Source organism: Capra hircus, chromosome 12 (genome assembly GCF_001704415.2).
Source record: "Capra hircus breed San Clemente chromosome 12, ASM170441v1, whole genome shotgun sequence".
NCBI lineage: Eukaryota > Metazoa > Chordata > Mammalia > Artiodactyla > Bovidae > Capra > Capra hircus.
Window position 1 is genome coordinate 3,957,010 of NC_030819.1, and position 26,612 is coordinate 3,983,621.

Consider the following 26,612-nt stretch of genomic DNA (forward strand, 5'->3'; position numbering starts at 1 on the left):
CGCGTTGAGCGCGGGGCATTGTGGGAGGGGCGGCCGGTGCGGCCGCGGCTGCCATCTTAGCAACTCCTGGCGTTGCGGCCTTGTCGTTGGAGGCGGCCTTCGCGGCGGCCCTCGACCTCAGGGAGAGACGAGAGAGTCAGCTCGCTGACCAGCTTTCTTTCCCTCGGCCTCGACAGGCCTACCGGCTCGCGTCCGGAAGCGGAGGCGCGGGTAGCCCGGCACGTGCAGGGCCCGAAGCCAGCGGTTAGTCAGAGCGTCGCCCGGAAGGATGGGCCGGTCTCGGAGCCGGAGCTCGTCCCGCTCCAAGCACACCAAGAGCAGCAAGCACAACAAGAAGCGGAGCCGGTCCCGGTCGCGCTCTCGGGACAAGGAGCGCGTGCGGAAGCGCTCCAAGTCCCGGGAAAGTAAACGGAACCGGCGGCGGGAGTCGCGGTCCCGCTCGCGCTCCACCAACACGGCCGTGTCCCGGCGCGAGCGGGACCGGGAGCGCGCCTCGTCCCCGCCCGACCGCATCGACATCTTCGGGCGCACGGTGAGCAAGCGCAGCAGCCTGGACGAGAAGCAGAAGCGAGAGGAGGAGGAGAAGAAGGCAGAGTTCGAGCGGCAGCGGAAAATGTGAGCTTCCGCGCGGGGAATGGTGGGGGTGAGGGGAGTGAGGGTGACGGGGGGGTTGGTGAAGGGAGACGGCGAGAGGGTGGTGCTGAGGAGAGGGGGTGACGGGGGAGAGGGAGGGGGTGACGGGAGACGGGCTGACGGGCGAGTGGGGGGTGGCAGGGAAGGAGGGGGCGACGGGGGCAGTGAGGAGTGGCGGGGGGGAAGGGGGTCAGTGAGGGGCAGCGGCGGGTGACGCGGGAGTGAGGGGCGGCGAGGAGACAGGCGACGGCTGGGTCGGGGTGGGGGGAGGTGGAGGAGGTTAGAAGGGTCGCCGGAACCGGGCCCCGCGGGCTTGCAGCCTCGGCGCCTGGAAAAGCGGGGGGTCGGGGCCTACCCGCGAGTTGGTTGGGGAGGAAGACAGCGGGGACCGGCCTGGGAGGGCTTGGAGGGGAGGTCGCGTTTTGGCGCGAGAGGCGGCGGTGGCGGCCAGTCCCGGAAGTGGGGGGTGCAGTTCCGAGCGGGCGGCGAGCCGCGTCGGCCCCCGAGGCTGACGAGGGATGCGGGCCTCTATCGCGTCGGAGACGTAGGACTCGAATTCTCGGGGTAAAGAAAAACACTCCAAAAGCAGGCGTTGAACTTCCGTGTGTTCCTCCTGTTGAGCGATGTCGTGGTCGCTTTTCCCTTCTTGAGCCGCCTCTTTTTTTTTTTTTTTTTTTTGAGGTGTGAAAAGCAAAACGCGCGAAGCTTAAGTGTACAGTAAGATGGGTCTTGACGCGTGCATTCACTTGTGTAACCACCATCCCGAGCAAAGCTGACTCCCTCCTTTTGCTGTGCGGTGCTTAGTCGCTCAGTCGTGTCCGATTCTGAGACCCCGTGGACTGTAGCCCGCCCGGCTCCTCTGTCCATGGGGGTTCTCCAGGCAGGAATACTGGAGTGGGCTGCCATGCCCTCCTCCAGGGGATCTTCCCGACCCAGGGGTCGAACCCGGCTCTCCCACAGTGCAGGCGGATTCTTTACCGTCTAAGCCCCCAGGGCATTGCGCTGTTCTTTCAGTTTGCTGTGCAGTTCTCTGTAGCAGGCTTTGGTGCAAGCCTGTTGTTTCCCCTTGTGGTGTACTTGCTGTTGAGAAGACAGATTTGCTTTTACTTTTGCATTGATCCCATGTAGAAGAGGCACCTCTCGAGTTATCTTTTGATCTAAGACTAGGTGCACATAGTCCCAAGGTAATGAAATGGCGTGGGATAGTATGGTCTAATCATGAATTTTGGGTTTTAAAGTGTTGGGTTCTGTTTCGGTTCAAGACTAGGGTGCTCTGATGCTTTGGGTGTTCTTTCCCCCCCAGAGTTCGACTTGCTGACTCTACCTGTTTAACCGGCCGTCTTCCGTAGCTCTTGAGTGCATGTTCCCAACGCGCCCCTGAGGCAGGACAGTTACTGAATGTTGAATTTTCCCGAGCCAAGTTTTTCTTGTGTACTGATTGTGCAGGGATTTTAACTTTCTCTGCAGTGTGGCTTGTTTCTAAAAGCAAATCATTAAGAGGTCTGGGAATAGAAAACTAAGAGTCCCTTCACTGCGTTCCTTTAAAACATGGCAGTGCTTTCATTTTTCCTTAGAAGTGTCAGTGATTGTATGAACACCAAGTACCCATAATTTCGGAGGAAATTTCAATTACATAGAATCTAGTTTTGTAAAGATGTAGCTCTCAAGTAACTATCAACATATGAGTATTTAATAAAAAAGACATCTCTGAGATAATATTTACATGTGAAATCAAAGGATATCTCCAAAGAGTAATGGTTTTCCATTCATTAGAAAGCTCAAGAGTATGTATGGGAGGAATAGTTAGAAGGATTTAGCAAACTTCACACGAATAGCAGAGAAGAAATCCAGAGATGAAATGAGAAACTTCCCTGGTGGCTCAGAGGGTAAAGCGCCTGTCTACAGTGGGGAAGACCCAGGTTCGATCCCTGGGTCGGGAAGATCCCCTGGAGAAGGGAATGGCAATCCACTCCAGTACTATTGCCTGGAGAATCCCATGGACAGAGGAGCCTGGTAGGCTGCAGTCCATGGGGTCGCAGAGAGTCGGACACGACTGAGCGACTTCACTCACTCACTCACTATGTAGTTCCAAGCTGATAGAGAAGGCACACTTCCATTAGCATGTATGAAGGGAGGAGGGGGCAGAACTAGCATCCACCTTACACTGAATTCCTGTGTGTCCTGCTGTTAGTCATTCAGTCATGTCCGACTCTTTGTGACCCATGGACACTAGCCCACTGGCTCTTTTGTCCATGAAATTCTCCAGGCAAGAATACTGGATGAGTAGCCATTCCCTTTTCCAGGGGATCTGCCTGACCGAGGGATTGAACCTGTGTCTCTTGTAGTAGGCACTGCTTAATATGGTCTGATCATGCAGAGGAGACAGTTGAAAGGTCTAGGTTTCACAGCCGTGGGAATGGGCAGAAGTCGTTGTCTATCTACAGATTGTGTTAGTTAGCTCATTCAGCTAATACTTATGGAACATTTGAGAAATGCCAAGCACTATGCCAAGAGCTGTTATTCTGAAAGATGACTGACCCTCCAGGATCTCAGTCTAGCTTGAAGCCGGGTAGGTGGGTAGGTAGGTTATAATACAGTGTGGTAAATTCCTTGATAGTGATGTGACTGTGAAAAGGAGGCATCCTGGACAGCTCAACATCTTCGTTCTCTTGAGGAATGAGTGGCAGATAAAGATGGGAGACTGTCAGGCTCCCCATAGGATACATGGGCTCCCAGGGAGGGAGTCCCCCCAGCACTGCCAGCATAAAGGGAGAGGTGTAGATGGGCTTAATGTGGAGTAAAGAGATGACTGTGGACTTGAAATGCCATCAGTACGGAAGTCATGGAGTGACTGGAAAGGTAGATTCAGGCTGGGAATCGTGGGAAGGGTCTTGTAGGCTGAATTACGGAGCTTGGATTTCATCATAGAAACCAGAAGGGTTTAAAGCAGGCAAATGGTGTGGGGTTGTTGATTTGTTTGTTTTAAACAGATCAACTGCTGTGTAGGATAAATTACAGTAAATACATATAGGAGTAGTGAAGGAGCAGGTGTTGAAATGGACAAAAGGGGCAGATTTAAGAAACATTTAGAGCAAATAAAATTTGATGTGAAACATAAGGGAAGTAAAACATTATTTTTGGCTCTATTGTGGCCATTGCACCTCAGCTACCAGAAGTTTAAGTCACGACACTGTGGGTCAGACTCAGGTGAAATGTCAGAAGCCTGGTGCATGGTGGAGGGGGAAAAGTAAAGGGAGTTTCCACTTGGCACTTCCAGTGTAGGCGCTAGATTTTGAAGATAGTGAGTTTATCCAAGCTTGATAGTGGGGGACTGAAACCTGAGAACCTTTGATCCTAGGTAGAATGACCCCGGGAGAGAGTGGGGAAGAGCGGAGGTCACAGGGATGTCTGTGTTTACCATTGGACAGAAGGAAAGTGCGTGGTCAGGCAGTGAGTGAAGAAGGAGCAGAAGACACTGTCGAGTGGACCTTCTTGTGAGAGGTCCAGTGTGAGGTGGAGAGAGGCAGCAAAATTAAAATTGATCGGGCTTGAGCAATTAGAAAGGCTCGGTACAATTGGAAACCAGGCTGTTTCGCCATTTACACTTCTGAGACCTTGAATAAACTACCTACCTTTGAGCTTGATTTCTTATCTGTAAAATGGAGATAGCTGTCTTGTTTATTGTGAAGGTTAGAAATAGTGCATTTGGGGTACCTAGGTGATATTTGTTATGTACCAGTGAGACTCAGTAATGTTGTTTGTTAATTTATATACATGCAACCAGATTGAACCTGGTGAATTTAAGAAGTGATCTTGTAAGTCATAATCTTAATACAATAAAAGACAGACCTTAAAAAATTGTTTTTCTCAATTTTGAGGTTGATAATTCAGTTCGAAAGATCTCCTCCTAACGTCCCAGTCATTCAGTGTTGCACTCTCTGCTTCTGCACCCTTATTTTCATGTTTTATTTTGAGATGCTTTATGCCTGTTGTAATAACTGTTGGGGAAAGAGTGACTGAAAATGACTTGCAACAAATCAGGATAATAGTGGCATAGTAACTTCAGTGTTCAACCGCATGACATCTTGAGCGCCTTCTAAATGAGAATATCTGAAGTGAACTGCGATCTATAGTGATTCTGAGAATACTTGGGAGCTTATGGTGAGAGCAAGTTCAGTGTGTTGGAACTGCGTTTCAGGGAGGGTAGGGCTTTGAGAAGAACTTTAGAGAGAAAGATCAGGCTGATGTTGAAAAGAATTTTATCAGTTTTTAAAGTATTTTGTAGCTAAGTTTTTGTGCATACGTGTGCCTTCCACTTGCGTCTGGAGAAACAGTGCAGAGTAGGTCATTGCTGGGGGAGCAGCCAGGCTGAGGGCCACCCCTCAGCCGCCTGCTTTGCCTCAGAGCCCATCAGATGTGCATGATTCTGTGGTGTATAAAGCTTTGGGCAGAGTGGTCAGTACTGAGTAAATACTGTTTGCTAATATTATGAAGCCCTTCTAGAATTAAGCTCCTTGGACTGAGTTTGTACATTTTAAGGACTTAAAAATAATATTGCTCGATTCTCTGTGCAAAGTCCCATTCAAATTAATGGTGCTGTGTTGCTGGGCCTTTGCTGTTTGTTCTAGTAGTTGCCGTTTTACCGTTGATTGTGATCGGTGTTTTTAAAAGACCTGAGGCAATGGAGGACCTGAGGCAATGGAGAAAACTTGGTTTTGATTCACCCCTTTCATCAGTGTCAGGTTCTTACAAGGGGATGAATTTAGCAGAGGACTTTGAGGAAAAAATTAGAGAAAAGAATATCAAGAATGACACTCCTATGACCAAAGTTTAATGAATGACTATGCAGTGATTGTAGTGATACGTTTCATAAGATACTAATGATGAAATTGGGTTGTTTCTTTTCTTTTCCTGAGAAAGTTTCAGTGCCTCTTTTGAAAGTCAGCCTAATAGTTGCCTTATCAGTGATTATGATAATAAATTTGTCATCAGTAAAAATGAACTCAATTTTTTTTTAAGTAGTATCCACCCATCCCACCCTCCTTCAGCTGAGTGGTACAGAAACGTTATGTTGTACTAGGTTTTATTCAGTTGTATACCATATATCTTTGCTTTAGTGGGAAGACAGACAAAGAAAGGGATCCAGACACAGAAAGGTGGAGTAAAGGGATACAGAGTCACAGTCAGGAGTCCAGGCTATGGTTTCTAGCACAGCATCTGGTACACAGTGGGTGGTTCAGTAGAGGCTTGTCCTGTCTCTCAGGTGCTTAATTCCCCTGTGCTTGTGTCATTGAGTTTCTGGATTCACGTGTGTGGAGGGAGGGGAATTAAAACAGTATTGGGCTTTTAACTTTTTCAGAGCTGGATCTAGACATTGATTCGTTTTTTCTGATTGCTGAAATACCAGTTCTAACCTTACCAAGAATAACAGCGATTATATCGTTGATAATCCTTGTAGGGGGCAGCTCTGCACTGGCGCTGTGACCTTGCCTGTCTCCTGGCAGGGCACAGCAGCAAGGCCTAATTACAGTCTGGGGTGGGGTTGCCTGTTCCTTCAGGAACAGAGAGAGATAAGCAGCCTTGTGAGAAAGTCCACTGGGCCATTTCCCATCTCCTGGTTTCAGTTAAGCTTGGCAGTTTCCGCTTGCCCTCCCCTCGAGACTGTGAAACTGCTGAGCTGTAGTTATAGAGTTGACTCCTTAGCAGAATCTGCCTCTTGCCTACACTGCTTGTCACCATGTGTGGCCTGTTACCTGGCCCCTCTGGTTTGGTGTTCATCAGTGGGAGCAGAGACCCAGGGAGCTGATACCATGCTGGTGTGGCTTTTGCTGTAAGTAATAACACTGAATTTATTTAGGCTCATTTTGTACTTACTGACCAAATCTGTGGAAATGTGGCCCCATCAGCCATTGTGCTGTATTGCTGTCATTTAGGGACGGTTTGCTTGTCAGAAACACTAAATAAATGTCAGATCTCTTCCACCTTTACCAAACTCCTTGGTTAATTAGGCAGCTTTTCTACTGAAAACCTAACTCAAAGCCTTATCCCATACTTCTCCCTCTTTACTACTTTGTGTGGAAAGTTTTTAATTGGAACTTGGTTTATAGTGTCCTTTTAAGGGTTGAGTTGTACCATTTTTGAAATTTTAAAATGAAATTTCTTCTAGACTTACACATTTATTAATTTTATAAGAACCAACTAACAAAAGAACGTGTGCAGGTTATGTGTATACTTCTAAAACATCGTGTTATGAAAGCGTTCCAGTTTACCAAAACGGAGTACTATAATCCTCATACTTCATACAGGTTCAGCAGTTGTTAGCCTCGCTTGTTTCTTTTCATGTTTGTCTTTTCTCTTTGGATGAATTAGAGAAACAACGTGGTTATATTTGAAATATAGTTTTAATTTGTATTGAAATCACTGCCTGATTTCCTTTAGATATTCTGGTCACTCATTTTTAGTGTTGAAGTAGATATCTGTTCTGTTTTACTGAGCTGCTGTAGATGAAGGCTTATTGGAACTGCCTTAATATGATATTTTATTGGAAACTTAAGGGAAAAGCTCACAGTTAGAGTACATGTTAGGCTTTCATGTTTTCCCCCCCAATTATAATCACTAACAATGTAATGTTGGGAAGAGATAGTTAAGAGACAAGCAACAGACTCTTCAGAATGGTTATTTCAGATATCTGGAACCTAATAGAATTTATGCTTTCTCAAGAAGCTCCTATCTCCCTGGCAGAAATACGTAGAGATTATAAATGCAGAAACAGATATGAATCGGAATGTTAGATATGCTGGTGTTAGTGTGGTATCACTGAATAAATAACAGGAGTTAAGAATGAAAGCACCTTAGTGGAAATTGAATCACCCCCCAAAATAGTTGACTTGAAGTGGATTAGGATATTTAAAGGTCACTTAGAATCTATAATGGAGAAGGAAATGGCAACCCACTCCAGTATTCTTGCCTGGAGAATCCCATGGATGGAGGAGCCTGGTGGGCTACAGTCCATGGGGTCCCGAAGAGTCGGACACGACTGAGCGACTTCACTCACTAGAAACTATAGTCTTAACAGATAAATTGAATGACTTCATACATACATATGAGTCATCAAAAGATAGAAAGGTTACAGATTTTGTCTAATTTTGTGGTTGTGAGAAAGTTGAAGCATTAATAGATTGACCTCTTAGGATTTCAGAGTCTTTTGCATTCATTTCAGCACAGATTGTCTCAAATAATGCTGTTGAATAGAAATGTAATGTGAGCCAGATTAAAAAAAAACTAGTGAAATTAATTTTAATATAGCCTGTATCTTTATTTTTTTCTTTTTACTATCAGTTCACACTGGATGCATGTGACTAGTGGCTGTCATTGGAGATCACGCGTATAAAATGTATGAGGTTTCCACTATGGTGCCTTTATAAATGTCAGTATCTTCAGCACCGAATTTCGCCTTGAGTAAATAAGTTCATATGTAACATCTAAGTGGGATTAGAATAATTAAGCAATATCATGCTTCATTGAACTTTTTAGTAGAAGTGATGATAAAAATGCATTTCATCCACTTCCCCATATCTGGAGATGGAAATGGCAACCCACTCCAGTATTCTTACCTGGAGAATTCTGTGAACAGAGGAGCCTGGTGGGCTACAGTCCATGTGGTCGCAAAGAGACACAACTGAGTAACTAGCACTTTCCATATTTGGTAGAGCGTTGAATTGACAGTCAATTAACAAAAGAAAGAACAGGTTCATTAAAGGGTAAAAGTTGTGAAGCTAAATAAGTGTGTGTTCTGTCTAAAAGCTGAAGTACTATTGCTTTCGCACTGTGAATCTCTGAATCTGTATTTATTCTGACCTTGCTTGTAGTGAGGGAGGAGGAATCAATTTAGTTGGTCTGAATTGCTTGCTACATAAGTTTCTCCTAACTTTTGTGTAACTCACTGCTTAGATTAAATGGATAGGCAGATGAGCAAATCATATGTTTAATAGCTTGTCCTTTGATTATAAAGCTGATAGTGAAAGTAGATTTTCTGTTTCAGATTTACTCTGCGGTTCCTAAAGCTAAGGCATTAAGCTCTTTGTATATACTAGTCTTTTTGTATTTACTTTAGAAAGTGACAGAAGAAAAAACCATGATCTTATATTTATTTGAATTTTGGTATCATTTAACCTCTTGATATCTACCTTTTCCTTGTATGTTACATGAGAATGAGTTGTAAAATCATAGAAATATATAATTGGACTCTGTTTTACAGACTTAGAACTAGGTCTCTTTCAACTCTTGGTTTATTATATTATCAAAATCACTTTTCCCACTTTGTTTGCTAGTCGGCAACAGGAAATAGAAGAAAAACTCATCGAGGAAGAAACAGCACGAAGAGTGGAAGAACTGGTGGCCAAAAGGGTAGAGGAAGAACTGGAGAAAAGGAAGGATGAAATTGAGCGAGAAGTTCTCCGGAGGGTGGAGGAAGCCAAGCGCATCATGGAAAAGCAGTTGCTCGAAGAACTCGAGCGACAGAGACAAGCTGAGCTTGCAGCACAAAAAGCCAGAGAGGTAACGCTCGGTCGTTGGGAAAGTAGAGACAGTCCATGGCAAAACTTTCAGTGTCGGGTGTGCCTCCTGCTCAGTTCAGAAAGAGATGGAATACAGACTCATTCCTTTCTCGTCTAAACTTAACATTGCTGTGAAAGTTAATTTTTTAGCCTATTCAGATGTGCTGACTGATACTTAAAAGTTATTTCCATAAAACTATCCAAGGATACTTTTTGATTGAATGAAACTGGCTTACATATTTGAGAAGTGTTTGAAACTTTTGCCATGGCTGCAGGACTTACACTCTTCTTTGGGAGGGTGGGGGGGACAGGGAGTGGGAAAGGGAAAGGGTAATAATCCACCTGTGGGTGTGTGTTCTTCTTTTCTGTTCCTCACTCTTACTGCCTAGACTGTGAGAGGCTTCTTGCCTTCAGTCAGATTAAAAAGAGCAGGGCCTAACGTGAGTGACAGCACCTGCTTTTGATAAATAGGTTTTCTTGCTCTTCTTTTTTTCCTTCTTTTATTCCTTGCCCCCTACCCCAAATCCTGCTTCAACACAATGGACTAATTCTAGCATTCTGATCATAAGGCCCTCCATTTTCCTAATGTGTTTCAAGGATCTTTTTAGGAAAAATGTCCAGATTATTCATCCACTTTTTTAGTATCTACTAACAACTCCTTTTTTCCTCTAGAGAGTTATGAAGGAACAGGTTGTCCTTGTCTGGAGTCAAGCTAAACACACGATTTGTTTTATCAGCAGCTGGAGCAGAAGTTGAAAATGTCTTTCTGTGAGACAGTAATTTGCTACTGAAGCTTTATGGCTTGTTTGCACTGATTACTCCAGGATCCTAAAACTTGCTGAAAGTCACTGAAACACTCGAGGCAAATTACTTTACAGCACTGAGTGTCCCTCAACATAGTTGCATAATAACTGAATTCCATTGATGTGTGCCATAGGAAAACCCGTAGTTCTATTTTGTTGAACTTCAATGTTTTATTCAAAATAATGTGATTGATTGTCATTTTTAATCTTGGCATTATTGTGGACAAGTTGACCTTATATTAAATCTCTGTTTTCCAGTAAGTGTAGTTTTTCAAATGCATTTTCCCTCGTGCTGTCTTTAACTAGATACACATGTCTACATTTAGTGGATGTCACAGCCTCTGCAATTGAGTATATGAAATTTTGATTAGTGCTTTTCATGATGAAGATGCTTTTGGAGTAATGGTGCTGTCTTGTAGCGAGTTATTAATCATAGGAAGATTTTTTTCTCTTCGTTTGCTTTTTGTTTCATATTAACAAAAATTTTTTTTTACACGGACACAACCCTCCTGACAGTCTTCCCAAATATTAAAATCATTTGAATATGTATGCTGTGATCGCAACACTGCCCAAACCATCAAGCAGTCTTCATATAGTTTGCATTATAAAATCTCATTAAATTCTCCAAGAAAAAATAAATTACAGAATTTTATTTCCTGACCATGCACCCCCTGGATTCCTGATTTTCAGTTCAGATTGTAGATGACAAGTTAAGCTGCCTTTAGAAATTGTCAACAATTCTGAATGTTAAGTCCATTTTCCCCATGGAAGAAGCCCTTAGTTCCATGAAGTATGGATTACCATTTGTATTTTTCACTAACAGTAAATGTATTTTTCTTATTAATTGTTTGCCTTAGGAATGATGAATTACATTTTTTGTTCCTTCTTACCATAAACATCTGCATTCCTCAGCTCAGCCTTCCTTGTATGTTGTTTCTTTATAAATGGTTGAGCTGCTGATGCAGGTTTTGCCAAGCTAACAGTACAAATCATTTTAAAGAGGAAGCTGGCGCGTATGGCAGCCGAGGAGCACACTCTGCAGGACACTGGACAAGACAGTAAATATTCAACTTTTAATGCTGATTAAAGGAGTATAGGTAAAGAATACGTAGGTATACATAATTGGTGAGACAAATATTCACTTTATTTATCTTTTATATATTATTTTTTAATTTGGTAAATACTATCCAGTTTTGTAGTTGTCCTTGTTGATTTGTGTGATGTTAAAGTATTAGTAGTAACTGCCAGGAAACTGTCATTAGGGAGGGTGTAGTCGGTTGCTGTTTGGACTGGGAGGGATGATTGAAATTTAGTGCTAGAAACAAATGTTAGTGGCTGCACAGTTTATCATTTGTCAGACAGAAGGTAGCTATACAGCTGCCCTGTTAAGTCAGATCAAAAAAGTTCAGAGGAAGATTAGTAAGTATTTATCAATTTAAAAAAAAAACATTTTATCTTTCTAACATCTTAACATGTCCTCCCCTTTAGGAGGAAGAACGTGCAAAACGTGAGGAGCTAGAGCGAATACTAGAAGAGAATAACCGAAAAATTGCCGAAGCACAAGCCAAACTGGTATGTATGAAGCATACGTGAAAAGTAGTTCAGAGTTCTCAGGACTCTTAAGGAATTTGAGGCAGGAATAGGAATAGTTCACTAGATTTTGGCTACTGTCTCTAGAGGAATCTCTTTGGGACAAGCCAGAAGTTCTGGTTAATCTGGAGAAAATTGCAGAATTCACAGTGGTTTAGAACAATTTCTAGGGGAAATTGAACTGTCCCTAATTTTTTTCTCTACCTAAAACACAAAACCAAAAGTCTGAAGGTATTTACACCCACTAATATACAATATTTCACTTGGCATAAGTTGCTGTTATCAATTACTAAACAGAATAAGTAGATAGTATTTGATAAAGTGTACCAGGTTAGAAAGTGTTTTGTGTTTTTCAAAGTTTATAATCTAACAAGGAACAGAGACTTATATAATGGCATTATGAAATAGGCATATGAAAGGAGATACAATTTTTACATTTCAGTAAAGTCAACATAAGAATGCCAAAGTAAATTTTTTCAGTAGAAAAGCTAATACATATCACTTCTGTTTTTCCTTCCCATTCTATATTTTAGTATTCCAGTTTTTTGTGTTTGTAGCATATACTAGCATTTAAAAGTAGATAAAGTTTTTTTTGGAGTAGGATTTTCCCACTTAAAAGTGTGAATATATTTTGAAGCATACTCAGTATGATGAAAAAGAAAGCTAGGATTAAAGGAGTATAGATATAAATAAATTAAAAACAAAAAGGGATCGTCAGACGTTATAGGGGAAAACTTCCAAATGGCATATAGGAATTCCACTTCAAAGTTAAGAATATAAGTCAAAGATGGAAGGACATGTACTTAACGGTAAATGAGCGTTAGTAGTGGTTCCTGCCCAGGAATGAAAACATGGCCCAAGAAGGACTTTCGATTGTAGACAAGTTTTGCGTAGTTAGAAATGGTTGTGAATAATATAGCCATGGGAAAACAGTTGCTAGTAAGTTACACTGTAGACCGGGGTGGGGCGGGGGGGGGTGGCAAGATGTAGGTTCCGTTTAAGTGGTTTAGAAAAAAAACAAATTCTGTGACTGTTTCTAAAGGCACAGAAAAAGATCTGGGAGTGTTTAAGCAATTTGAGTTTGAGCAAACTCAGAGATAGGGAAGGACAAGGAAGCCTGGCATGCTGTAGTTCATGGGGTCGAAGAGTGGAACAAGGCAGTTAGAGCTGGATCCTTATGGCTGGGTGGGGAGAATGAGGGAAGACTGAATACTTGTTTATAATGAATAAGAATGTGAAAGGTAAACCACCAGCAGTTGGTTTTAGAGCATGATCTTTTACAAGATAATGTACCCCACATAAGAGCCAAACTTGAAATACTCTGAACAACTTTTGAGCTTGACATAAGGACTCTTACTTAATATCACTGTCCCGGTTAAAGTGAAAGCCACAAGTCAAGGGAAGACTCACTTCTGCTTTACCAAGGAAATGACATTAAAATCTGCTTAGGTAGGAAAGGCTCCATGAATGTGAAGTGGATGAGAAATCATAGTAAGATGTATCACTGTATGCTGATGAACAAGTATGTGATAATTTTTTAAAAAAATAATTCCACATAAGGAAATCTCAGTACATATAGACAGTGTAAGTTGGAAGTGTGCCTGTTAATTTTAGTTTTGCAAGTTGAGCTTTGAATGGTACATGCAGTCTGGTTTGTAAGGCATGGATATTTGCAGAAGACAGGAGCAGTATAGTTTGGGTTGAAACACTGAAGCCAAATCACCCAGCAGGTGAGATGGGATTCCTTTTAGAACATGGAGTAAGAGATTGGATAGTAAAGGGTTTTAGGTTGTGGATGGCCTGAAATACTGGATAGTGACTCTTGAACTGGGTGTATGCTGCTGAAGTCCTGATCCCTCCTGACCGGGGCTGGCTGGGTGCCTAGGGACACCTCTGCCTCCGGTGTTCCTCTAGGAGTGTTTATCGACATGAACCGTAAATTTAGAGCCTTCTGTTTGTCATTACTGGGAAAAGATGAGCAAAAATACTCCAGAGCAGCTTTTTTTGTCTTCTAATCCTGGTTTGCCTCAGACCGCTACTTTTGCAAAACACAGTTAAGATGCATTATTAGAAAACTGAGATCAGAGTGCTGTAGGAGTTACTGAAATGCTTACTGGCTTCTCTTTTGTGGGTCAGTGACAGTTTGCGTGGTCATTGGTCCCTGGACCATACTTAGAGCAGCGCTGCTCCGGGGCAGTACTAATAGATGGTGCAGTGACCCTACTGTTAACTGCATGTTGCCAGTGACACTTGGGTGAAAAGAAAGGTATTGATCGTGCAGGGAAAGAAGCTAGAATTTGAAAGTTGGTAAGAATTTGGACATAATCAGTCCATTTGCTTCTTGATTGGGTTCAGTAAAGGTGCAAGTATAAGTTACTGTTCATATTGGAAAAGATTAATTTTTATTTGTTTCTCTTGGTGAACATTTCCTTGCAGGGAAAATAGAGTATCCTTTGTGTAGGAAGAGACAAAATGTATATTTTGCAAAACATATATTGCAGTTTCTTTAATTTTTGTTTTCTCTCCTCTTCCTCTTGACTTTTGAGTACAGTTCTTTAATCTCTATACATATTCACTAAGAACTGGGCTTCCCTGGTGGCTCAGTGGTAAGGAACTCACCTGCTAACGCAGGAGACTCAGGTTCAGTCGCTGGGTCAGGAGGATCCCTGGAGAAGGAAATGGCAATTCACTCAGTAGTCTTGCCTGGGAAATCCAGGATAGAGGAGGCTGGCAGGCTACAGTCCATGGGGCCACAGAGAGTAGACATTACTAGGGAGTTCTACATGGAATATATTGAAAATCTTGTTAAAATGATAGATATAATGTATAAAGAGTAATATGGAGATAAAGAGTCACGTCTCTTAAAGACTTTAATGTATTAATTGTGGAGACAAGGACAGTTACAAGGAAAGTCAACTAATAACATGGAACTGCTTGGTAAGGAGTATGAATTATGTGAGACAACTGACATAATTGCCCTGAGAACCTTCTTGGAAGAGAGACCCCTGATCTGGACCCTGATGGACAATTAGAATGAGGACGAGAGTGTGAGGAAATGATATGTAGTGCAAAGGCCTGGAGGGAAATAGAACTGGAGAAACAGCAGGAGTTCGGGGATCTCTTGGAATAACAGGAAGAGCAGTAGCAGTTGTAGTAGTAAAGCCACTTTGTGTGTAGCAAGCTGTGTGATAAGTAATGGGAGAGTAGCTGTAATAGATTCCTGAAAAGAAAACCCCTCCTTAGGAAGGAAGGAAAGAAATGGCCCTCTCTTTGCTTTTTCTCTGATGCTATATGCCACACTGGAAGATCTTTTCCTCCTGTCAGTGCCCAGTGCTGGCAGGGATGTGGTCACAGGGACCCTTTGTGCAGAGTGGTGTCCTGGGAGTGGAAATGGGCATGACCATTTTCAGTTCAGTTGCTCAGTCCTTTCCGACTCTTTATGACCCCATGGACTGGATCCCACCAGGCTCCTCTGTCCATAGGCTTCTCCAGCAAGAACACTGGAGTAGGTTGCCATTCCCTTCTCCAGGGATCTTCCCGACCTAGGGATAGAACCTATGTAATACAGAGAAAGTAGCTAAATACAAAACTTACATACATACTATGATTTTCCTAATTTAAAATGTACATTTGCACATTAAATAGAAAAATATGCCAAAGTACTGAGAATAGATATCTCTGATTGGTAGGCTTGTAAGTGATTTTATACTTTTCTCCAGTTTCTAGAAGTAATACATGTCACCATTGTGATCACTTAGAAGTAACTAGTAAAGAAAGTAAACTTACGCCACACTTAGACTAACTTTTAAGTAGGTCCTCCTGACGAAACTACAGAGATAGATCCCAGTAATGTCTGTAATAAGGAACACATGAGCTAAGCACTGGACTCTCATGTGATAATCATGTTAAGTGGTCTAGACCAAGAGTAATTTTTGCTTCTGTTCATAAGGAGACAAGAAAATAATTTTATTTTATATTATTTAATTTATTTATTTTAATTGGAGGCTAATTACTTTACAGTATTGTATTGGTTTTGCCATACATCAATGTGAATCTGTCACAGGTGTACACGTGTTCCCCATCCTGACCGCCCCTCCCCGTATTAGCTGACATACACACTTGATTTATAAAGTCAAATGAAGTTTAATCAAAATGTGAATTGTCTTGGCTTGGCTTTTTGGCACATTGGGTCAAGTTCTTGGGTTAGTATTGGCAGTGCACAAGTAGCATCAACTATTTGCAAGGCTGTTAGCATGATGAGATGGAGAATTTTAATTTCCTTCAGTGTTAATACTTAAAAACGGTGCGAAGACAGTTTTTTAGTGATGTGTCTGGGAAGAGCCAGATACTGTCCTGAAATGTATATGAATCTTACTTACTCAGTGTTAGCATGGAATAAAGTGTTCTAGGTGGTTATGTCAGTAGGAAAAATGACCCTCAGACAGTTCCCTGAAATTGTAGATATATAGTATATTTCCTCTCTTTAATGTTGAATAGTTCTCCCCTTTTTCCCTTATCGAATAGGGAGATTTCCCATATTCGTTGTGCTACATGACAGTTGGTATCTCACCAGTTTGAGAGATTTAAAAAAAAGTACCATTGTTTACTATATATGGAATGTATCCATATTCTTAGTTTAAAGTAAACTAGATCTTACTTTGCAGTTAGGAGAGACTGTAAAAAAGAGTTTTTAGAAAGATGCAAGAAAGCGCTTTTTTTAAAGTATGTATATATATGTTGTTGAAGTATAGTTGACTTTCAGTGTTTCAAATATACAGCAAGGTACTTCAGTTACACACATATATTATTTTTGAAATTATTTTCCATTACAGGTTATTATAAGATTTTGACTATAGTTCCCTATGTTATACAGTAAATCTTCGTTGCTTGTTGCATATCTATTTTTAATTAGAAATCTAGCTTTCTATTCATACTAAGACAATTGGAATAACAGTGTCATAATATTTTAGGCAAAAAGTCAAAAAAGTTTTCTAAAATATATATTATGCATACTATGTATGTATACAAAAGCTTTTTGACTATACTTGATAAAGGCTTGAAAAAGAACACAAGAGATGGAGAAATTGGAGAACAAACTAAATAGGAATGCTAAATATGAAATAGAAAAAATGAAACAAACTAGATGAAAGTAAAAGATCATCATATAGTCCAGTTGTTTAAACATGGCTGATCATTAGAGACATAGCTGGAGCTCTGGAGAAAAAGGCAATACCTGAGCATTTGTATTTTTCAAAAAAAATTTCAAGATAATTCTATTATGCATGTGGATTTTAAAACGTGTTTACAGGTTTTTCTATTAGATCCTAGTTTTGATGATACAAAGTTCTATTATTTTCCTGTTGACCAATCATGATAACAATGATATTGAGTAATAGTTACATAATCACAATAGTAAAAATGTTTTCTCAATTTTCACAATTAATAGCCAGGCAACCCCGCCCCCAAATAATTACAAGCCATAATGGGAACATGCTTAACTTAACAGTATAAAATAATTACATACAATTTGGGGGTGTCAGGCAGAGTGACGTGGTGAGTGGAAGTGCATGCATGCACGTCTTCATCCCCCCCCCCCCCCACGTCAGTCAGTGTCTTTTGGTTGGTGCTTTTAATCTGTTTACATTTAAGGTAGTTATTGATATATGTGATCCTATTACCATTTTCTTAATTGTTTGAGGTTTATTTTCTGTGGGTTTTCTCTTGTATTTCCTTCCTGGAGAAGTTCCTTTAGCATTTGTTGTAAATCTGGTTCGGTGGTGCTGAATTCTCTTAACTTTTTTTTGCTTGTCTGGAAAGCTTTCAATTTCTGCATCAAATCTGAATGAGAGTCTTGCAGGGTTGAGTATTTTTGGTTGTAGGTTCTTCCCTTTCATCACTTTAAATATATCATGCCATTCCTTCTGGTTATAGAGTTTCTGTTTAGAAATCAGCTGATAGCCTGATGGGAGTTCCCTTGTATGTTTTTTGTTGTTTTTCCCTTGTTGCTTATAATATTTTATCTCTGTCTTTAATTTTTGTCAGTTTGATCACTATGTGTCTCGGTGTGAGACACCTCCTTGAGTTTATCTTTCCTGGGACTCTCTGTGCTTCCTGGACTTGGTTGACTATTTCCTTTCCCATGTTCAGGAAGTTTTTAGCTATTATCTCTTCAAATATTTTCTCAAGTCCTTTCTTTTCTGTCTCTTTCTGGGATGCAAATATTGGTGCGTTTAATTGTCCTCAGGTTGTGCAGAGGTCTCGTAGTCTGTCTTCATTTGTTTTCATTCTTTTTTCTATATTCTGTTCGGCAGCAGGGATTTCCACCATTCTCTCCTCCCTTTATCCGTTCTTCAGCCTCAGTTATTCTGCTGTTAATTCTTTCTAGTGTATTATTTATCTCTGTTCTTTAGTTCCTGTAGGTCTTTGGTAAACATTTCTTGCATCTTCTCAATCTTTGCCTCTATGCTTTTTCTGAGATCCTGGATCATCTTCACTATCATCATTCTGAATTCTTTTTCTGAAAGGTTGCCTGTCACCACTTCATTAGTTGTTTTTCTGGGATTTTATCTTGTCCTTTCATCTGGGACATAACTTTCTGCTCTGTCATCATGATTAACTTTCTGTAATAACGGTTTTTGTTTAGCTGCTATGAGACTGCTTCTTTTGGCTGCTGCTTGCTGCCTTCTGAAGGGAGAAGCTAAGGGGCTTGTGTAAGCTTCCTGATGGGAGGAACGGGTGGTGGGAAAAAATGGGTCTTGCTCTGGTGGGCAGGGCCTTGCTGAGGAAAGCTTTAATCTGATTATCTGCTGCTGGTGTGGGGGGGTGTGGTCTTGTCTCACTCCATCCCTGGTGGTAGTTTTGTCTGAGGTTACTCAACCCTGGGGGCTCCAAGGCTCTATGGTAGGGTTAGTGGCAAACTCCCAGGGGGTTTACGCTACAGGGGACCCTCCAGTGCCTCTGTCCCTGCAGTGAGCCCCTGGTGACCCACGCCTCCACAGGAGGCCCTCCAACACTAGCAGGTAGTTTTGGTTCGGTCTCCTGTGGGATCACTGCTCTTCTTCTCTAGGTCTTCATGTGTGCAAAATTTTGTTTGTGCTCTCCAAGACTGGAGTCCCTGTTTCCCTCAGTCTCCTGGGAGGCCTATGATCAGATCCTGTTGGCTCTCAAAGCCAGATTCCCTGGGGATCCCCAGTCCCTTTGTTGGATCCCAGGCTGGGAAGCCTGACGTGGTGTTCAGAACCTTCACAACAGTGGGAGATCTTTTTTGGTATCATTGTTCTCCAGTCTGTGGATCACCCACCTGGCAAGTATGGGGTTTGATTTTATCATGATTGTGCCCCTCCTACCATCTCACTGTGGCGTCTTTGGGTGTGGGGTGTCTTTTCTTGGTGGGTTCCAATGGCTGTTCTGCAGCTAGTTAAACGTTTTGTTGCTCTCACAGGAGATGAGTGCATGTCCTTGTACTCTGCCATCTTGAACCAAAAGCACTTTTTCATGTTAGTATAGTAGACTGAAAAATAACCTCCAGCCCCCTAAAAAAAGATACCATGTTCTAATCCCCCAAACTTGGGAATGTTACCTTATATGACAGATAAAGAGTTTTACAGATACAAGTTCAGGTCTTGGGGTAGAAATTCTATCCTGGATTATTACTATGCCCTGAATGCCTTCAGGCATTCACCAACTCATCACCAACTCTGTGGATGTGAGTTTGAGTAAACTCTTGAGAGTTGGTGATGGACACGGAGGCCTGGCGTGCTGCAGTCCATGGTGTCACAGAGTCAGACACAACTGAGCGACTGAACTGAACTGAGCGCCTTCACATGTATCCTTTCAAGAGGGAACTGGAAGAGGTGTTACCACAGAACACACAGGACATGGCAGGAAGAGCGAGGCTGAAAGATACTAGCCTTGAAGACAGGAGTGATGTGGTCAGAATGCAAGAAGTCCTCCTCGCAGCCCCCAGGAGCGGGAAGAAGCTCACAGTGGGCTCCCCTAGACCTTCCTGAGGGAGCAGAGCCTGCCGACACCTTGGTATGGGCCCAGCGATGCTGATTTTGGATTTCCAGCCCTCAGATGAACTTTGTGTTGTTTTAAGCCTACCTACTTTGTGCTAACTTGTTAACCTAACCATGTGGGCCTATTTTTGGAATTGGACAGTGGATAGAGGCTGGAAGAATTTAGAGGCATATGACAAAGTGCCTGGACTGCTTTTGACAGACTCTAGGTAGGAATATGGACTTTCTAAAGTGCCTCTGGGCACTTCTGGTTAGGGGTGGGAAGAAAACAAGTAACATATTAATGGAAACTGGAGGCAGGGAATTCCTTATTATATAGTGGGAGAAACCTAGCTGGATTGTATCCTACAGCAAGAGGTACAGCTTACATCGTGATGACCTTCAATTCTAAGTGAAGTGTAGCCTTGTTTCTTCTCATAATTTATGAAAAATGCAAGAAGAGAGAAATTGAGCAAAGAACCAGGAAGTAAAATAGATGAGAACTTGATGTTTGTGCTAGAAAGAATGCCATGGGTATGACTGGACATCTCCTTGCTAATGCTGAAAAGATTAGGCGTGTGACTCACAGGTTACCTCAGCCATTCTAGCAGAAGCCAGGAGTAGATGAGGTTATCCCAGAAGGACCTGTGGAAGAGCCTGTTGGCTCATGGCCAGATGTGCCTGGGAGATCAGCAGAAACACTGCCAACAGGGGCTGAGAGAGAAGACACCGTGGCAGAGGCTTTCAGACTCCATAACAGATGAGACGGCGGTATGGAGTCAGAACAGAGACGGGAAGATCCTGGAGGAAGGAATGTGGCCCTAGAATGTCAGCACCTTGATTCTGCTGCAGTGATAACTGCCTGCTGGATACACTTCTGTTGTTTTAAGCTATCCAGTTTGTGGTAATATGTTACAGTGGCTACTGGAAACTAACAGTTGGAAAGAGAACAGAACATTTGTAATAGAGCTGAGTGTATGTCAGTTGACTAGTAATGACATGTTTATACAATTTAAGAGATGGGAAAACATGGTATGCATCAAATTTATAGGTCAATTTAAATATCTTAATTTGGGATGGAATGGTGGGCAAGTTAGGGTTTTCAGGCATTAAGAGGCTTGTTGCCAGATGATAAGGTAGAAAACTGATTTAATTATGTTGATGTATTCTGGGCAACAATTTTTTAAAAACTGAACATTAAATGTATTGACATCGTGCAGTGTGGTGTGAAGGACAGAGGCTATAGAAACAAGAAAGCCACTGAGGTCAATGAAAAGGTGGGCACTTGATAAGGTGGAAATAGAAATAGTAAAGAGAGGATAGCTGAACTTGGTGAGTGAGGAGGGTGTGCAGAGGGAGGAAGAAGAGGAAAGGGAAGAGAAGGAAGTTGAGAAGGAAAACCAAGAGGGGAGAGGAGTAATGCATACTTGCCTGCAAACGGGGTCATGAGAGACAGAGCAGGTCAGTTAGCTGAGAGGGCTGCAAGGCCTTAGCGAAACACCTTTCCAGGCAGCTGCGGAGCCCCACCACACACGCTGACGCACAGGCAGGTTTCCGTCTCTTGAAAGCCACTGAGTTAAAATGAGAAAAGATTGGTTTTTCTCAGCTAGCCTTTTTTAATATAAAATTTACTTTATTGTCAAGGTTTATCAATTTACCAACATACTCATTAACTTGCAGTTGAAAAGGACTTTGTAATTTTATCAGTTCAACATAGTTTTCTTATTTTAGAGCTAAAATAATGGTTTTTATCTTCTTTGGTCACTCTACTTAGGCCTCATTTTTCTGTTTGGCTGAAAGGGTATTTTCTAGCATTTTAAGTGTTGTACTTCACAGTGTGCTCTCATAATTATCTTATTTCATCTTGTAATTACCCTACGATATACTTACTCTAGTCACTTCATAGTTATTATCATTGCTATTAGAGTCATTCTTTATATATAAGGGTCAAAAATAATTAAGATTTCCCCAAGATTATTGAAGTACTGAATCTTAAAAGCCAACTTTTATGAATGTCAAATTCTTCTGTGTTTTACAAAATCTTGGAATGTTTTACAAATAGGGAGCCTTCCCTAATATACTAAAATTGTTAAAAAACTTATTTCAGGCCACATTTTGGAATACATGTTCTTTACACAAAGACACTTATTTCTGCACCATTTTATTTGAAAATGTCTGTTTTGTTACTCTTTTATTTTTTTCTTACAGTTTTGTTGAGAGATAATTGACATACAGCACTGTATAGGTTAGTGTATAGCCTAAACATTTGACTTATGAAATGATTACCATGATAAGTTTAGTGAAAATGCATCTTTTTTTTTTTGTCCCCAAATATGCTCAGTTTAAAGCCGTAATAGAACAAACTACGAGTGTGTGTGCACAGAGGCAGGAAAGGTGTGCTTCAGGTTTCGAGAATTGTTCCATTGTCGGGTGCCGGCAGCGGGCCCTGTGCTTCGCTGGCACTGGGCGTAGCACTTCAGTGGTTAGTGTCATCCCAGCTTAATTATGCTCCCCTGCTGCAAGGACACTGTCATCTCCCGTATTTGTAGACTTAATGAAAATGAACCTTTTCTTTTTCTTCACTCAGATCTGAAGTTAATTTCAATACGGTTGGAATAGTTTTTTCTGTCTATGAAGGAAGTTGCTTTTTAAATCTTGTTTAATTTTTTTGATTAGGTAATATCACATAATTCTGGATTTAACAGTTACACAGTATTTTCTTTTACAGGGTTTTTCCAGTCTTCTACAAACCATGTTACAATAAATTTGTTCAATTTTGCATGTATGCAAGTATATTTATAGAATAAAACTAGTAGAAAATGAAATTGCTGGATATAAAAGTGCTATGAAAATGTAGTTTGGGGTAGATAGTGCCAAAGTGCTTTTCATAAATTTCTCAAGTGGGTTGTTGAGGTGTGTGATATAAAACCCTTCAATTCCCAGGGTTCTTTCTAATATGCTTTCCTTAAGGCCGAGTTAGAACTTTAGGGATGTCTGTATTGGTGAAAGTTTCCGAAGCACAGGCACGCACCCTGAGAGTCTTTACTACACCTTGACTCAGCTGCATGTGCCATGCCCTGACCATCTAGAAAGCAATTTCAGGAGCATAATGGAGATGAAAGCAATGAATTTTTGACTTTGGAAATAGAAAGGCATTCAGATGATGCAGTGAATATTTTACGATCGAGGTCAAATAGGGAGAAAAGGCCAACTCAGTGATAACTGAGATTCAGAAGTCAAGGGTTGGCACAGGCGGTCTAAACCTTGGCACTGTTCAACTTTGGAATGAGTTGTTTGTTGCGGGGGCTGTCCTAGGCCTTGTTGGGTGTTTGGCAGTCTGTTCTCTCCCCATGAGATGCCAGCAGCCACACCCCAGTCATGATGACTCAAGTCACCACCACACACTGCTTGATGTCCCCTGGGGGAGAGTGGAGTGGAATTGGACCTAGTTGAGAGTTTAAGGAAGTGGATGTGGTATCTTTGGAGAGAAGAGCGACTTGAAGAGGAAGGAGCTGGTGAGAATGGCCTGAATTTTCTTAGTGCAGAGAGGAAATCTTCTGTAGAGAACACAGGAAGTTGGTTGCTTGAGACTGAAGGAATTGAAGGCATTGCAGGAATTAATTTTATTGGTGTCTATTGAAATTAGCCAGGGAAGCCCATCACCGCCTCAATGGACAGGAGTTTGAGCAAGCTTGGGAAGTTGTTGAAGGACAGGGAAGCCTTGCATGCTGCAGTCCATGGGGTTGCAAAGAGTCAGACATGACTGAGTGACTGAACTGATTGAAATTAGCGTTTTAATAGTCAGCCAAGTCAGGAAGGTTTCATTATTTTTCTCTCCAGAAAAAAGTTTATTATTTTTTGGTTGTCAATATGACAGTATAATGTAGCACCATTGAGGATTTTTGTATGCCTTTCTGATTACAAATTTAGTTAAACAAGTTGGTAGATAGAATACTCTTTAGAATTCATGCCTCTATTCGTAATTGACAGTTTGTTAGTCTGGTTGCTAAAATGATAGATAAAAATAGGTAATAGGACAAAATGTATACTGAGCTCAAGGCATGATTATAGAAACTTCTTTTCATCTTCAAAATGTTCATGTGCTTTCCTGACAATTTGTTCATATATTTTTCATAAAAAACAATATTGGAAAATGTTAGAATAATTTACAAGGAGTTGTTTTCGACTTCCTCAATATTTTTCCCTAATACCTTCTATGTCATCTTAGGCAAGATTTTTTTAAACATAAACTTTTGTATACCCTTTTGGTTAATTTGTCAGAAGTTACAAATAAAAAAATTTGTTACTAATTTTTTACTTTTAACTTACAGGCTGAAGAACAGTTGAGAATTGTTGAAGAACAAAGAAAGATTCATGAGGAAAGGATGAAACTAGAACAAGAGCGACAGCGTCAACAAAAAGAAGAACAAAAAATTATCCTGGGCAAGGGGAAGTCCAGGCCAAAACTGTCCTTCTCGTTAAAAACCCAGGATTAGACTGCAAACTCTGAACTTTTTACGAAGAAATATGGAAAAACTTTGTATGGTAGCTTCATGTTGAAGTGGTTTTTTTTGTTTTGTTTTATTTTTGTTTTTTTAATTTGGAAAATCTGGAAAGTTAGCTTGTTTTAATAGGGGCTATGCTCTACAGTTCCTTTTTTTCCCCCAGCCCACCCACCCCTCAACCCCCTTACCCCCCAACCCCCTCTAACCTCCATTAAGTCAGATCCTTATCAGATCATTGTTACCTTCTAAAAAGCGATCTATTTTTCACCTGTTGGACTCTGTTAGTGGTCTGAGGAAGAACAGATCACTTTGTAAACTATGGATGGTCTGATAAGGTTTTTACTGACCCACTGACTTTAGAGTTACACTCTGTTTACTACATCATAATGCTGGTTTTGCTGACTTTTTGTTTTTTTATATATTTATAAAAAAAGAAAAAGTTGGTGGTTGCACTGGAAGCCCCAGGGTGTCACTGGGCCTTTGTGGTGTATTGTTAGCCAGTGTCTCGCGATACCGTTGCTCTTGGTGTTCCTGACACAGGTAAGGAAGCAGTTGGTCACCTCTGGCACAGGATACATACACAATTCAGTATTGTCTCTGTTCACCTGGTTTCTATTTCATTGACAGAATCAAACCAGCATTCCCCACTGTGTAAATAAATGATTTTGCTGAATAAAGTAAAGTCTTAAATTCATATGTTGAAGCAATTTTTTTTAAAGTTCTGTTAAGTCTTAAAGAGGGTGGTTTACTTTTTGATGTCAACAATCTAGAAATCCTAGGACTATGCTATATATTTCTTCTAGCTTATACCTTTAACATAGGATTTATATGTACTTTAAATATACTTGAGAATTAGTATTTAATGGCTATTTTTACAAATACCTAATTTATGCCGACACAAATTATGGCAGCAGTATTACCTTTAAGAAAGATTAAGCACCCAGAAAAAGATTTAAATTCTCAATCCTACACCTCTATTTTAGGATAATAAGTATTATGACCACAAATTATACTTAATAAAGACTAGAAAAATGCCTCTAAAAGTTTACAGTATCTTAAATTATTTTCACAGTGGGCCATCAGAAAGAACTTAGCTCTGTTCTTTTACAAAAGGCTAAGGTGGTCAGATCACCCTCAGTGGAGGGTACATGCACATTTATTTTGGGGAAAACACATTTCAGCTTAAAAGTTTTGTTTTTGCATGTGGTATCTTATAAATGACTTCTATATACTAGAATCTGCCTCGTTTATCTTTACATATGTTTAAGTCAACTGGCATTAGAACATTTATTCAGGAAAAGGAGATGGATATTAAAAAGCTGCCTGAGATGCATAGATACGTCATCCAAGTAGAGAAACCTTCCAGTATTTCTGAGACAGTTTGACCAGTCTTTTAAAAGTGAAGACATAAGTTAATGAGATGACTAAATGCTAGATTATTTTGTGTGTGCATGCTTTAGTTTGAGCTCTTCCTGAGTCTAATTGTGATAAGGAACAATAAACTAGGTTTAAATATCTTTAAAGACAGAATTTTAAATAGGCATGAACTGTAGTGAGAACTGACTTTTAGTGAACATGGTACCTTCTACTCTAGTAAAACATTCACTTTATTTACCTAAAGAATTTAGGTTGCTTATGAATCCCTTTTTTAATCTCTAAATTAGGTTAGCTCTAATTATTTTATGATTTTTAACACTTTTTTTTAATGTAACTTTTTGGGGGGGGGGGTGCAGATCCATTGTTCCTAAGTTGTGTATTCAAGTTTTTGGAAATGTTTATTTAAAAATTGTTTTGCTATACAAGTGTTCTAAACATTGTATCTAAGAGAGTAGCCTGGACTTTAGAATATATGAAATCAGCTTATGCGTGCCTTTTTTAATTTTTAAAAAATTTCTTCCTGCCTCATATGGTGTGAAATCGCAGTGAGTTGCTTAGTAACGTATTGCAGTATCCCTTTGCTGTTGGAGACTCCCGTCCAATAATGAAATTGTTCCTGCTCCAGGCTGCAGGAAAGAGGATGGAATTGTTAATAAAGTACACCCAGTCTTCTCTATGCAACAGCAATATGTAGTCATTTGTTTTCTTCATTTCTGCTGCTTTTGTATGCATACTATAAAAGTTCAAATTCTTTCCCAAACTATTAGCAGTTCAGATGTTCTTTAATTTATTAAGTATGCTTTTCTTCACAATTTGCTTTTTAAAGTTATATGTTCTTATTGCATTACAGAATTAACTGATGACTTTGTTTATTTTTATTACAGTATTTAAAATATGTAGTTATTGCCATTTATATTGTGGAGTTTGCAGAATGAAATCAGTTGTATAAACTAAACCTTTAAATTAGCTATGTGTGAGGACTCTTCAATGCTTGCAAAGAGGGGAAGGGGTTTGTAGTTAAAGATACACTGCTTCAGTTTCTCTTGTGAAGACAGCAAATTAGGCTCTCCCTATCAGTTAATTTCTGAGTCAGTTTTACTAGTAATGTCCGTAGCTTTTCTGTGTAGCCACCAGTACTTTAAGAATTTGCAA

The 26,612-nt window shown here is 40.8% G+C and overlaps 1 protein-coding gene across 1 annotated transcript; it reads left to right on the forward strand.

Moving 5' to 3' along the window:
* Positions 1–24,777, forward strand: ARGLU1 (arginine and glutamate rich 1). The gene is made up of 4 exons (XM_018056371.1): positions 1–615; positions 8,964–9,189; positions 11,480–11,563; positions 23,910–24,777. The coding sequence occupies exons 1-4, from the start codon at positions 269–271 to the stop codon at positions 24,072–24,074; spliced, it is 822 nt and encodes a 273-aa protein (XP_017911860.1). The 5' UTR covers positions 1–268; the 3' UTR covers positions 24,075–24,777.